At 36.9% G+C, this 14,817-nt stretch overlaps 1 protein-coding gene across 5 annotated transcripts in view; it reads left to right on the forward strand.

Moving 5' to 3' along the window:
• PTPN12 (protein tyrosine phosphatase non-receptor type 12) overlaps positions 1-14,362 on the forward strand; it is an 88,087-nt gene extending 73,725 nt beyond the window's left edge. For 4 of the 5 annotated variants that reach the window (XM_027573655.2, XM_027573656.2, XM_027573653.2 and 1 more), the window contains 6 exons: positions 3,256-4,229; positions 8,115-8,192; positions 9,075-9,142; positions 10,021-10,051; positions 13,161-13,268; positions 13,502-13,755. In XM_027573655.2, the coding sequence (XP_027429456.1) occupies positions 3,256-4,229; positions 8,115-8,192; positions 9,075-9,142; positions 10,021-10,051; positions 13,161-13,268; positions 13,502-13,563 (1,321 nt within the window). In that variant the 3' untranslated portion in view covers positions 13,564-13,755. Of the gene's footprint in view, positions 1-3,255; positions 4,230-8,114; positions 8,193-9,074; positions 9,143-10,020; positions 10,052-13,160; positions 13,269-13,501 lie in introns of all 5 variants that reach the window. The other variant, XM_027573658.2, reaches the window with a different exon arrangement.
• Positions 14,363-14,817: the final 455 nt, after the last annotated feature.

The following is a 14,817-nucleotide window of genomic DNA, read 5'->3' on the forward strand; positions in this document are numbered from 1 at the left end:
CATTAATTTTTACAGTAATCTTGATCACAGGGATATTAATATAGCTGCTTTCCAAAGGAAATTGATCTGCATAGGCTAGCAGAGTTCAGCTGAGAACACAAATCTCTTATCTTCCAGTCCAATAATGCTTTTTTCATTATATGGTATTACCTTCCTAGAAAAAAGCAGAGTAGTGAAGGTTTTTGTTTTTCAAGTGTTATGTTCTAATTTTTTGGTTGTGATTTCCTTTACTCCCATACTCTTTCCACCCCGTATGGAATCTAGCCTAAATTATTGTAAGAAAGGTAATTTTCTGATTTTAAATAAAACATCAATTTGGGAAAAAAAATTATAGTCACTCATCTTAAGACTTGGTCAAATAAATGTAAAATTTTTTATAAAGTCCAAATATCTTTGTGTGAAATTCTGGGCCTCAGAGTATAGCTTCAGTCTATCTTTTTAGCCTTATTTTTCACTATTTCTCCAAACTGTTGTGTTCATTGTTCTGTCCTCTTCTTGTACAAATCTGCAAGAAAGTACTGGTACAATGCCTACTATGTGGTAGGTCTTGAATAATTTGCTTTGTTTAAGGGAAAAATATGCCTTCCTCAAATAGATTAGATTAAAACCAATATTTACAGTAAGAATTATGCAAGTTATATCTATTCAGTGGAATTTTTTTACATCGGAATATCTAGTAAAAAATGTGAGTGTTGGACACTACAGTGGAAAATCCATATGTTGTATATATTTTTTTGTGGCGGGGCTTATAATAAGTGCTACTTAAGTGTTTTAAGCCTTGTTCCAACCTTAAATCAAGAAAGGATAAGGGAAAAAAATCTGTTAGTGTAATTACCAATCACATTTGAGTAGCCACAAGAACCCACAAAAGGACACAAGGAAACTTTTGGGGGTGATGGATATATGTTTATTACCTTGATTGTGGTGATAGTATTGTGGGTATATGCACATGTCCAAACTCATCAAATTTACACATTAAATATATTGGTTTTGTATATCAGCTACACCTAAGTAAAGCTATTCTTTTAAGTGTGAGTACTAAAAATATATTTATTGTGTACATATCAACATCCTGCACAGACTGCTTCCAAAAGCACTTAGAAGATTATAGGTTAAAGGGCGCTTGGGTGGCTCAGTCAGTTGAGCGTCTGACTTTTGATTTCAGCTCCGGTCAGGATCTCACAGGTTGTGGGATCAAGTCCTGTGTCAGACTGCAAACTCAGCAGGGAGTCAGCTTGAGATGCTCTCCCTCCCTCTGGCCCTCCTCACCCACATACGTACACATGCGCATGTGCTCTCTCTAATAAATAAATCTTAGGAAAAAAGATTACTGGTTAAATAAGGCTGCTTGAACACATTTAACTCTGGTCCCTCCCTAAACTTCTAAAATTACAGTGTAGGAATATAAAAATGTATAAAGATTAAAAAAACAAAATTGGAGAGGGGATGGTATCAGATATGTCAACAAAATTGTGGAAAGTGGAAAGCACATCGACCATTGAAAAGGGACTTAACAGAGAAAGCTAAAACTTGCTTTCCTGTAGGTGGGGGAAGCCAATAAGAAGCAACATGATTTTCCAGAGAACCCCAAGAAAAGCTAGAAATTGGAAGTCCTCCTTGAGCCTGGTGTGTAGGATGGGACTAAAAACAAGGAGAGTACCTAAGTACTCTATATATAGAGTATTTAGAGTATTAATGAGATCATGACACCAGATTCCTTACATTAAATTGAGCAAATGACTGCTTCTCCCACATTTGGGCACACAGGAAGGATTTACTCTGGTGTAGTTGAACCAGGGAGTCTCTGGATTCAAGGACATCAGGTCCAAGTGATGGTGAGGTTGTATAGTGCCTTACTGAAAATAGGAATTTGTATGCTAAATGGTAAGATCCTCCAGCTCCCTTGCTCCCAGATTGCTGGTGGGAGACAGAATCTCCCTCTTGAAAAACTAACCAATCCAAGAGATGAAATGTATACTTATTCATGGTTGTGGCCTACCAGTGATTTGCAAGGGCTGTACTCAGTCACCATGCAGTTAGATGACAACTAAGCCACAAGTCTCGAGCCCTCTCCCTTACAGATATGTAGATATCTTCCAGTCATTTTTAATACTCCATTCTTTTTTCCCCCAAAGATTTTATTTATTTGAGAGAGTGAGTGAGTGGGGATAGGGTCGGGCAGAGAGAGAGGGAGAAGCAGACTCCCTGTTGAGAGGGGAGCCCGATGTGGGGCTTGATCCCAGGACCCTGAGATCATGACCTGAGCCACCCAGGCACCCCTGCCTCCTATATATAGTTCTTAAGAAGCAACTGAGGATATGGCCACCAAAACAAGGAAGTGTAACTAGAAAAAGTAAGATGGGACCTGGAAAACAGGAGGGTGACAGAGGAGAGAACGTCAGCTCTGTGGTGGCCTAGGTAGTCAGTGGTCTACACTGGAGCATGAGGCCCAAGGGTCTGAGAGGAACATCTGTGGTATTGATAATTACCGAGTGTGCCTGACTGGTCAATTGAGAGGAGGTGTACAAATCTGCAAGAAAGTTCGAAGAAGGGCTGAATTATTGATGATACATAGAGAACTAAGCCATCTGAAACCCAAGACAATTTTAGAGAAAAACAAGAAGTTGTATCAGAAAATATAGGACATCATGGTGTCATCTGTAAGAATAATATCTATAGTCATAAGATTGAGCTAGTTAAAAGTTACAACAGAACATTATTGAGAAGATAGAAAAGATACATAGTAGGAAGACAATGGAGAATGTGTGAAGTAGATCAAGAAATAGCAGTTTATGCATTTTGAAATATTTTGAAATAATGGAAATGAATCTTAGAAGCAGCTATTTAAGAAAGTTGAAAGTTCATGTGTCTGGATAGCTGAAGGGCTGTGGGAAGAGACTGCTGTTTTTCATTAAAATTCTTGTATTTTTAAAAAGTTTTTTTAAGATTTTATTTATTTATGACAGAGAGAGAGAAAGCGAGAGAGGGAACACAAGCAGGGGGAGTGGGAGAGGGAGAAGCAGGCTTCCCGCTGAGCAGGGAGCCCGATGTGGGGCTCGATCCCAGGACCTTGGGATCATGACCTGAGCCGAAGGCAGATGCTTAACAACTGAGCCACCCAGGCGCCCCTAAAATTCTTGTATTTGTAAATAGTGTACATGTATTACTTTATTAAACATTAAATTTTGTTTGTATAATTTTTTATTCATAAAAGGATGAACATTCTTATGATGCCCTTTTCTTAATGTTTTTCAGTTGCCTTGTAGAAGGGGATGCCAAGGAAGAAATACTTCAGCCACCAGAACCTCACCCAGTGCCACCCATTTTGACACCCTCTCCCCCTTCAGCTTTTCCAACAGTCACTACTGTGTGGCAGGACAATGACAGATACCATCCAAAGCCAGTGTTGCACATGGTTTCATCAGAACAACATTCAACAGACCTTAACAGGAACTATAACAAATCAGAACTTCCAGGGAAAAATGAATCAACTGGTGAACAGGTGGATAAAAAATTGGAGCGAAATTTAAGTTTTGAGATTAAGAAGGTCCCCCTCCAAGAGGGACCAAAAAGTTTTGATGGGAACACACTTTTGAATAGGGGACATGCCATTAAAATTAAATCGACTCCACCTTGTATAAGTGATAAAGTCTCTAAGTCACAGGAATTGAGTTCAGGGGATCTAAAAGTTGATGATGTTTCTCAGAATTCTTGTGTGGACTGCAGTGCAACACAGTCAAATAAGGTTCCACTTACTCCACCAGAAGAGTCACAGAAGAATTCAGGCACACCTCCAAGGCCAGACCGCTTGCCTCTTGATGAGAAAGGACATGTAACGTGGTCTTTTCATGGACCTGAAGATACCCTACCCAGGCCTGATTCATCTGAAGGCAAACCCTCAGATATCCACTGTCAAGCAATGAAAACTGTGAGTCTAACACCAAGCCCCACAACACCAGTTGAAACCCATGATATTGCAGATCAGCATAACAGTTCCCCTCTATTCAGGGCACCCCTCAGTTTCACTAATCCTCTTCACTCTGATGACTCGGACTCAGATGAACGAAACTCTGATGGTGCTGTGACAACGAATAAAACTAATATTTCAACAGCAAGTGCCACAGTTTCTGCTGCCACTAGTACTGAAAGCATTTCTACAAGGAAAGTATTGCCAATGTCCATTGCTAGACATGATATAGCAGGAACAATACATTCAGGTGCTGAAAAAGGTAATAATAACATTATCTAACACTTAAATATTTTTACTGTGTGCCAGTCACTGTTCTAAGCAACTTAAGCAACTTATTTATATTAATTCATTATGTTTTATTCCACATTTCCCTCTAGCGCCTGCAGCAAAGTTTCATTATTTTACATACTTTTTTTAAAAGTAAGCTTTTATTTATTGTTACCTTAATTTGGTTAATTGCATTACTAGGTTTTGTGTTTCCCAAGTATTTCAGTTGTTGTAACTGAAAATTTTTGTGTTTTTTTTTCTCCTGTGTTATAGTTTTTAGTATTTTATGTGGGTCAAAGATTTAGCTGACTGAATAATTAGAAATAATTTAGGGAAGATAGAATTGCTTAAAGTAACAGTGACATAAATAATGTGGAACGGCTTGATTGGCCATTTAATTTCATCCATGTTTATCACATACACTAGTTCATCTTTATGCTTGTTTAACTACAAAATACTTTAAAAAAAAATTCTCTTCACAAAATACTTGCAAATGAAGCTACTTTCAACTCTGAGATTAACCAAGAAGCAACTACTCAGCAGAATACGGGAAATTTAATTCAGTCAGTAGTGAATGTGATATAGCCTCCTTATCTAAGTCATTGATACTATTATTTAATTAATGACTCTCTTTTTAAAACTGTCTTAGGTTTTCAAGGTAATATGTGCACTTGGTTCCCAAGATGTATTATTGGTTGTTGAAACTCATCTTTGATCTACTAAAATAATCCTGGCTGCCTTCTTAAACAGGCCATAAAGTTGAGAGTAAATGTAATAAACACAAAAGCTATTATGGGTAGATTAATTATCAGTGGTCATTTACTTGTCAGTGAACTTTGGTCATGACTTATATAGGCTGGTATTTACAAAGTACAGGCAAAATAAGTACTGTGAACTTGAAAGATAACTTTCTTTTTCTATTTCTGACCTAATAAGTACCACCCATACTATGGTGCCTTTATTTTCCCCAACTCACACATACTGTGTTTTTTAATCCAAAGAATGTATCTGGTAGAGTAGGTAAGAATCTAAGGTAGTTTCTTAAATTTACAGGATTCTCTGTATTCTTCTGTGTGTGTGTGTGTGTGTGTGTGTATGTTTAAGATTTTATTTGTTTATTCCAGAGAAAGAGCAGTGGGAGAGGGACAGGCAGACTCTGTGCTGAGCACAGAGCCCATGCGGGGCTCGATTTCAGGACCCCAGATCATGACCCGAGCTGAAGCCAAGAGTTGGACACTTAACCGACTGAGCCACCCAGGTGCCCCTCTTCTGGATCTTCAGAAGATAATGGTTACCACCATAAATATTACTTTACTAGTTTGCCATAATTTAAAATTGTTAATATCTTTTTCTTCCTCCACTTTGGAGTTTGAAAAATAACTGCCAAGTTGTAACTATGCAAGAAAATGAGTTGAAAAGAAATTTTCTTTTTAGGCTTTTTGTAGCATAGCAGGCATCCATTTTATACCTAGGAAATATATTTCTTTAAACCATTAGTAGAAATAGAATTTGGTGTGAGGACAGGGATATGATATGCTCATTAAAAGTTATTGCTACCTGACCAGTCGATGGTAATAGAAGGAGTTCTTAACTATCCTTCCACAGCATTTTGTATTTTAAAGTCCTCCTGCTGTACACCAGCTCACTTGTATTCTCTCCGTTTTATTTGTATGTCAAGGCAAAGATAGCTATAAATGTGATTTGTGGTTTCTTTTTGCCCTATTCTAACAACGCTGAATGAGTTTGGTATTAACTGAAAACTGTCCTGTGTAAGTATTCTGTGCTGTCACTTGACTACAAACAATCCTATTTTTAATGTTTAGTTATTTACCTTATAGATGAACCACTGGCATAGGAATTAGTTTTTGTTTGCTTGTTTTAGAACTTATTAAGTAATTACACAGAATAATTGTGTTTTGATACCTAAAACAACCTTTTGCGTAAGTTACTGCCTGGCAAAAATTCCTGGCTATGAATTCTGATTTTAATATTGACTCAGGCCTCCTGAAAGATTTCTCAAAATTGGCTACACTAAGTCCCCATTCAGTGTATGATTTGCAAAAAAGCCTGTGTAAAATGTGCAGTCTCTGGTTGGATAACCTTTAAAACAGCAGTTTAGAACATAGGAAAGGCGATCCAGAAATCCAAGAATAACATGGGGTTGAGAAGCAAGAGCTGCGGTTAGAAAATAAAAGTCTTTAAGAATAAAGACTGTCATGAGAAAAAGAGGTATAGAGTTTCTGGAAAGATAATCTGATATTTAATGTAAACTAAGTAAGACTGCCTTTCCTGATTTGTTCACTTAATTATGAAATGGCATTACAATGTGAGATTATGCATCCCTTCCTTCCAACAGCCATTTCTTCACTTGTGAGCTGTCAGTTAATATGAGGGCAAGGGGAAGAATGGTGATGGCTCTAGTTATTACCATTAGATAAGGTAAATTGTTCTTTAGTGGCTTAACTTTACATGCAAGAGAGAGTTCCAGTACCAGTGATAGACATATAAAATAATGGACTGGAATTCTTTTCTCAGCAGGACCTAGAGGCTGTATTTTCTTGGGTCTTTAGTTAAATAAATGTAGGAAGAACACGAGCAATCATACCTGGCTCATGCTAGTTGAAAATTAAAAAGGCTTTGCTGATTTTTCAGTCTCTTTAATACATAGCCTGTCAGATATGGTTAAATAGCAAAGTATTATGGCACGAGTGTTCATTTTTTAAAGAGAACAGTTGTCAGGCCCAGACAAAATAATATAGGATTCTTACATTTCCCTTTTTTCACCCCATCCTTCCTAAGCTGAGAGTCCATACACGGAATTATATCCTCATATTTGCTTTCTCTACCACCAGTGAAACCTCAAAAGATCTAATACAGGGGTACCTGGATGGCTCAATCGGTTAAGTGGCTGCCTTCAGCTCAGGTCATAATCCCAGGACTCTGGAATCAAGCCCCACATCGGGCTCCCTGCTCAGCCGGGAGCCTGCTTCTCCCTCTCCCTCTGCCTGCCACTCCCCTTGCTTGTGTGCATGTGTGCTCTCTCTCACTCTCTCTGTCAGATAAATAAAATCTTAATCTATGTCGTAAGCTAAGTGATGAGGCTCACATTGTGTATTATCTTTTCCAAGAGTGAATTTTGTTTTTACTGGTGAAAAGCTTTAATATAGCTTCAGTCAGTATTCTCAGAGCAGGTTATATGCCGCTGTTCAGAAGATTTTAGGCATTAAATAAATGAACATTCAAAAAAATTAATAGACTTATGTATATTAGAAAAATAACACTTCAAATTTGTTATTTGTCATTACTGTTTGAAATATGACCCCCCAAAATTAGTAAATAAAATGTGACCAAAGGACATAGTTAAGTTAAAAATGAATGGGATTTAAAAAGCAAATAGGACAGATGGTGGTATATAGTATGGCAAAATTCATGAAAGGAGTTAAGCAATTGATTCCAATTTGGGAAACACTGGCTTAAGTCAGATGGCCGAAGCTTTCCTTCGTGGACTCAAAGCATCATCTGCAAGCCTAACAGAGAGGTCCCTTGCTTTCTATTGAAGTCTGTGTTCAGGCTCAGAAGCCAGAGTGATTACTGTCTGTAGGGTGTCAGAAAGTCAGGAGAGAGTCATTTTCTCTGTGTGGTGGTGATGGAGTTCAATCCGCTTTGCTCATTAAGCTTCATAATTTTCTTGATAACGAGTCAAGCAGTAAGGATTTCTTGTTCGTTTTTTGCATTTTTAAAAACTGGTTCTCATATACTTGTGGAACTGATTTTTAGAATGTCAGAGTTTTCTTGTTTAGATAACAAATTCATTCTTTAATGAGTTAATATTTTTAACAAGTTCATAATTTGTCTGAATTTTATGTATTTAATATAGATGTTGACGTTAGTGAAGATTCACCTCCTCCCCTACCTGAAAGAACTCCTGAATCTTTTGTATTAGCAAGTGAACATAGTGAGTGTCTCTTCTGCTTTTACATACTTCATACTGTAATAATAAACTCCAAAAAACATGGCTGATTTTAGTCTAGTTGCTACTGAATTGCATAATTAAATTCAAAAGGTTTGAATTGATATTGACAAATGTTTTTAATTCCTTGTATGAAAAATACTTATTTTTTTAAATACTTGAAAATATTTTTTACTTGCTAAGATTGCTAAAATGGCTGCATTTATGTTACTTAAATTTAGTTAAATTCAATTATAATTGTATTTGCAAGTTGTTGTCTTTTCATTTCACTAAATATAGTACTTATTTATGAAATGGCATTAATTGCTTCGCTGGGTGCCAGTTTAGGTAAGTAAATATTTAAATTGGGTTGTAGGTGGGCCTCAACTCGGTGTTAATTGAGGGAGACTTGAGGCCACATGAGTAGCAGTGAGAACTGGGAGAAAGTGCTCAAAGCCTTCATAATATACTTCTCTTCTGTCTCTTCTTAAAAAAGAGTACAAAACAGCTTTAATATGTTTATAGTGTCTCATGCTCAGTGGGGGCCTCCCTAGCCTTATCTGAGTTATATTTTACCAATATTATATTAATTTCAACTGATTTCAAGAATGTTAACAGTGAAGCCATATATACTACAATACTACCAAATAAGTACATCTAAGTCTGTCACATGTGTAGATTACCGTGAGCTTATGGTAACATAATAAACTGTGATGACTGAATTAATTAAATTTGAAGAAAGGAAACTTAAGGGGATTTTCTTGAATTAACAGAGAATATTTTATGGAGTGATAGTTTCTAAAAAAATCTATAGGGTCTGTTTTTGTATCTTTAATGCAAGAAATTCAAGAACTAAACATGTTAATTGTAAGATTTCATTTTTCTCAGATACACCTGTGAGATCTGAATGGAGTGAACTTCAGAGTCAGGAACAGTCTGAGCAAAAAATATCTGAAGTGAGTCCTTTTGGGATTGGAACAGCTATATACTCAGTATTTTTGCTCTTTTGTTAATTTATCTTAGTTTGTTATAAAAACTGTCACCTTAAGACTATTATCAGCATTTCTTTTGCTAAGATTTTAGATGAAAAGTCTATATAAAATGTGATAGGAAATTTTTTAAAAGGGCAACATGAGATACATATGACCATGACTTCAGAGTGTCATTTTTCTAGACAGTTTTTGAAATTTGTGAATTATGCCATGTTTTAAATCATTTTGGAGGTGTGACTAGAACAGGAGTTACATTTTCAGGGTCATAATACTTAGATTTTGTTCCTCCCACCATAACACTAAGTACATAGTCCCATCCTTTGGTTTGTCTGGTCACCAGAGGTTTCCTTTCACAATCAGGAAATGTTTGGTAATTAAATATATTGGTCATGGGAAATACCATTTTTCATCAACATTAATATTTTTCATATTTCCTCCATATTTTAATATCCCCCAAATTAGGGTACATCTTACAATTGATTAAGAAACATACTTTACTTGGCACATAAAATAGTGGTAACCTATACTAATGATGTTATGTCTTATGAATATGGTAGAGGACTGGCGAAATGGAGTTGTATGGTCCTTTGTGTAGTAGTTCCTGCATTTTCAGTTTCCATCTAGAAGGAAAAAATAGTTCCCCTGTCTTTTTCATCTCAGTATAAAATACTGTAACATTAAAAAATTTTAGGCCTAATTGAAAACACCATTGTTTTCTTTCCCTTTGACACTGAGAATTTTAGTAGACCTTGCTTTCTTGGGATATATACTCAGACCAAATTTTCTATTATTTGTTATAAAAGGGATATACTGTAATAGCTATTAAAATGTCTTCCTTTTAGGGCCTGATAACCTCTGGAACTGAAAAATGTGGTAAGTTAGATTTTATTCCTTTTTGTTAATAGATTATGTAGATTAATCTCCATAAAATAGCATGTCTCATGGTGTACTGAACCTGAACTATGCAGTATAATTCTTTTAAATTAATTACTGTTATCAGATATTATTAATCTGGGAAGTAACAACATTTATTATTGGTAGGTACAGGCTAATGGAGAAAACATTATTTTAAAAAATATTTTTCTGTGTTTTAATCTCTGTTGTTTATAAAAACACTTAGAATCTAGATGTGACAGTGATTTGAATAAATGTCCCAAATTCATCTAGATTATTGAACGAGGTCCCTAAAAATCAGTTGTTTGTAATTCTTCCTTTTAGCACTTCTACATTTGTGAAGACCAGTAAGATTATGTAGCTCAACCCAGTGTTATAATGCCAAGTTAGAAATTTTTCTGCCACGTTTCTTTTATTATCATGGTAAAATACATCAAGTTATTATTAATTCCTATAAGTCAGTGACCATGAAAGCAGCTCATCAAACATTCTAGCCTATACAATTCCCCCAGTTCATCTGTCATTGCTGCCCTTGCCCTCCCTTCTACTTTAGCTGCCCCTTCCCTGCATCTATGCCTAACGGGGCTCCATTCCCTCTCATAAATTCTTATTACTCTTTGTCTCCTTTGCTGGGGCAACGTGTCATAAGGAAAAGAACAGAAGGTTTAGAGTCAAGCCCACCTGGTTTGGAATTCCATTTTTACTATTTTACTTAACTATGTGACTTAAGCCAAGTCACCTCATCTTAGCCCCATTTTTTTTTTTTTTTCCTCTGTGAAATGGAGGTAATAATAGCACCTACCCTAGAGCATTGTTTTTGAGGAGTTAATGAGATCACATTCATGGAATATCAGCACCGTGCTCGGCACGTAATAGGCACTCAAATGGAAGCCAGGCTATTATTGTTACTGTCTTTATTCTATTACTACTGCCGATATTGCTGGATCCCTGGGCCCTTTATTTCTTAATGTATGCTAACTCCTTTCTGGATTCTCTTCTCTAGCCAATCTAGACACTGCCCTCCATTACTCTGGTCATACTCGAAATTAACCTCCACTGTCTTGCTCCTAACTCCCATACCATTTTATTTTATCCCTCGAAACTCCTGAATACTGCTGGGGAACATCATTCTGCTTTACAGATTGAGCCTACAATTCTGGATCTTCATCCATAATTGGGCACTTAGCTTTGCTTGGTTATCTTATATGCTCTAGTTGGTATCCTTTCTATTTTCCAAATCTTTTTTTTTTTTAAGATTTTATTTATTAGAGCGCAAGAGAGAGAGCACAAGCGGGGGCAGCGGCAGGCAGAGGGAGAAGCAGGCTCCCCGCTGAGCAGGGAGCCCAACGCGGGGCTTGATCCCAGGACCCTGGGATCATGACCTGAGCTGAAGGCAGCCGCTTAACCAACTGAGACACCCAGGCATCCCGAATTTTCTAAATCCTTAATTTCTTCTGGGCAACACTCTCGGGTCCCCTCCTTCTTTGGGAGCTTTGTACTATCTCCCTCAATAAACTTTGTTGCCCACCAAAAAAAGAATAAGGAAATAAATAATTAAAAATAAATCTTTAATTTCTTCTGAAATCATCAGTCCTACTCTTACTCAGTAGATGACCTTTTACTTCACTGAGAAAATTGAGGCCTTTTGACTAGATCATCATTTTTTTCTAGAAGCCAGTCCTGAAACCACTAGTTTCATCGCCATGCCTCTCCTCTCTGTCCCCATTGCACTCTACATCATTTTACTATAAAACTTACCAAACCAGTATAATAATAACGTGCTTGGCAGTCTCTCCTGCTAGACTAGTTTTTGTTCTGACCTTGAGCTGAATGAATGATTTTTATTTTCAAGAGTTGTTTAGGGGTCTCTGGCTGGCTCAGTTGGTAGACCATGGGACTCTTGATCTCAGGGTCATGAGTTCAAGCCCCACTTTGGGTGTAGAGCTTACTTAAAAAAAAAAAGTTGTTTAAAAACAAAGAAACAAAAATCAATGAAGAAAATGTGGCAGAGACTGTATGTGGCTTGCAAAGCCTAAAATAGTTATTCTCTAACGCTTTATAGAAAAAGTTTGCGGGCGCCTGGGTGGCTCAGTTGGTTAAGCGACTGCCTTCAGCTCAGGTCATGATCCTGGAGTCCCGGGATCGAGTCCCACATCGGGCTCCCTGCTCAGCGGGGAGTCTGCTTCTCCCTCTGACCCTCTTCCCTCTCGTGCTCTCTATCTCTCAGTCTCTCTCAAATAAATAAATAAAATCTTAAAAAAAAAAAATGTTTGCTGACCCCTGTCTAAACTATAAGCACTTAAGGACAAGGATCTTGTATTCTTTGACTCGTATTCCAAGCTTCCATAAAAGTTTTTTAACAAAATTTCTTTTATTACTAATCTTAGGCATCGGTAATTAAAGAAGTAAACTAAAATTTAACTGAGGTAAAGCTTTTTTTTTTTTAAGATTTTATTTATTTATTTGACAGAGAGACACAGCGAGAGAGGGAACACAGCAGGGGGAGTGGGAGAGGGAGAAGCAGGCTTCCTGTGGAGCAGGGAGCCCGATGCGGGGCTCGATCCCAGGACCCTGGGATCATGACCTGAGCCGAAGGCAGACATTTAACGACTGAGCCACCCAGGCGCCCTGATGTAAAACTTTGAAAGAAAAAAATTACGGTTAGAAGCCAGTAGTCCAAAAAAAAAAAGCCAGTAGTCCATTAATTAACTATGAACTTGATTGTTGTTGGTTTCCATATAATGCATCTCACTTGAAATTATAGCCTTAGGACATTGGCACATAGTACAACTACCTTAAGGAAATATAAAATGGCAAGATTGAGGTTTATTAAAGTTAAGAGCATAAGGAGAATCCATACATTGCAGAACAACTCACTGACGATTTCTGCGTGCCCTCAAGAACACCTAACACATTTTCCTGTGTTCACTACCATTGCATTTATATGCATCTGGGCGTCTGAAATTATGATACCCAAGAGAGAAAACTTGCTCTTTTAACTTAATACAGACATTAAAATAATTAAGAGGATTCTACATATGATGCTACAAATGATGCTGATTAACAATGGCTTTATTTTGCATTTTAGATCATCCAGCAGGAGGTACTCACACAGAGACTTGTATAGAATGTCCACCTATTTTCAGTAACAAGAAAGATCAAATATCAGAAAGTCCAACAGAGGCCACAGATATTGGTAATTTGTTTTCTAAATAATTTTAAAACTTTAAGTTATGTAGTTAATGCTGGCAAGAATGGGAAAAGATTATTTGCCATCATTTCAGGCTTTCCTGAAGGCAGAGTTTATCATACTTTTTGCTATGATTTATTCAGGTTCTTAAATGAACTACCCAAAGCAAATTAAGAGTTTTTAGTAAATTAAAAAACATTTCTGGACACTGACCAATTACTGTGGTGTTTTGATTACAGGTTTTCGTAACCGCTGTGGAAAACCCAAAGGACCAAGAGATCCACCTTCAGAATGGACATGATTCAGGGAGCTAAAAGACACTTTAAATTATACTGGAAAATTCAAGTGCCACTGAAAGCCAGATTTATAGTATTCCATCTTAAAAATGTGGGACTAACAGCAGTGTAGATTGTTACCTTAGTATTTTTTTGCTGGGACCATCTACCTGCCTTATACTACACTTAGGAAAAAAGTATTACATACGGTTTATTTTGTAACTTCAAGTATTATTGCCTTAATGTCTCTTAACCCTGTTACACGCTGCTTGTAGACATGTTAATATAGTAATACTTTTATGATAAATTGAGTTTAAGGACTACTCTTTTGCTAATGTTTTATCATGTATGCATTATTTTGTATATGTACAGGGCAAGTAGGTATATAATTTCATAAAGTTGCAGTCATAAAATATTATTAACAGAAGATGTAAGAAATTTCTGCATGGTCTAAATCTTTGTGTACCTTATTTGTAAATTATTTGCCCTGAAGTTTTAGAAAATAGTTTCTGAATTTTAAAATTGCTGGATTCATGCAGCCAGCATTGCAGGTTATCAGAGATCAAAGATTGTAATAATAATACATTTTGTAAATTGTAAGCAAAAAGTTATTTTTATATTATATACTGTCTAATTGTCCACCCTAATTGTCCTTGTTTTCATCTAGTCATGGAGATTCAGTAAGTGCCTTGGAACAATATTGAATTCTCTTAGCTCGTGTGTGTTACTTTAATATTTGAACTCAAGTGGGATTAGAAGACTATCAAAATACATGTATGTTTCAGGATATCTGACCTGCATTAAAAAAACAACAGTTTTACAGTGCCTACTTGTCTTGGTTTTTCATTCCTCATTCCTAGGAAATTGGAGTTATTATCCACCTTCCTGCAGGCTCAGCCTTTAAGTCATGAGTGTGAATGGGGTTTAAACTCTTAATTAAAGAATAGGGAGAACCGTCTGCAAAAACATGGCTTCACCACTCCCAATACTGCTACTAATTCGTTTTTTTTTTTTTAAGATTTTATTTTATTTATTTGACAGAGACACAGTGAGAGAGGGAACATTAGCAGGGGGAGAGGGAGAAGCAGGCCTCCCGCTGAGCAGGGAGCCCAATGCGGGGCTCGATCCCAGGACCCCGGGATCATGACCCGAGCTGAAGGCAGACGCTCAATGACTCAGCCACCCAGGCGCCCCTACTGCTACTAATTCTAATACTTATCCTTGAGTCAGCCCTAGGCAGCCTTCTCATTACTGCCTACTAAGATCCAAGACAGAGGCTA

This window comes from Zalophus californianus, chromosome 12 (genome assembly GCF_009762305.2).
Source record: "Zalophus californianus isolate mZalCal1 chromosome 12, mZalCal1.pri.v2, whole genome shotgun sequence".
Lineage (NCBI taxonomy): Eukaryota > Metazoa > Chordata > Mammalia > Carnivora > Otariidae > Zalophus > Zalophus californianus.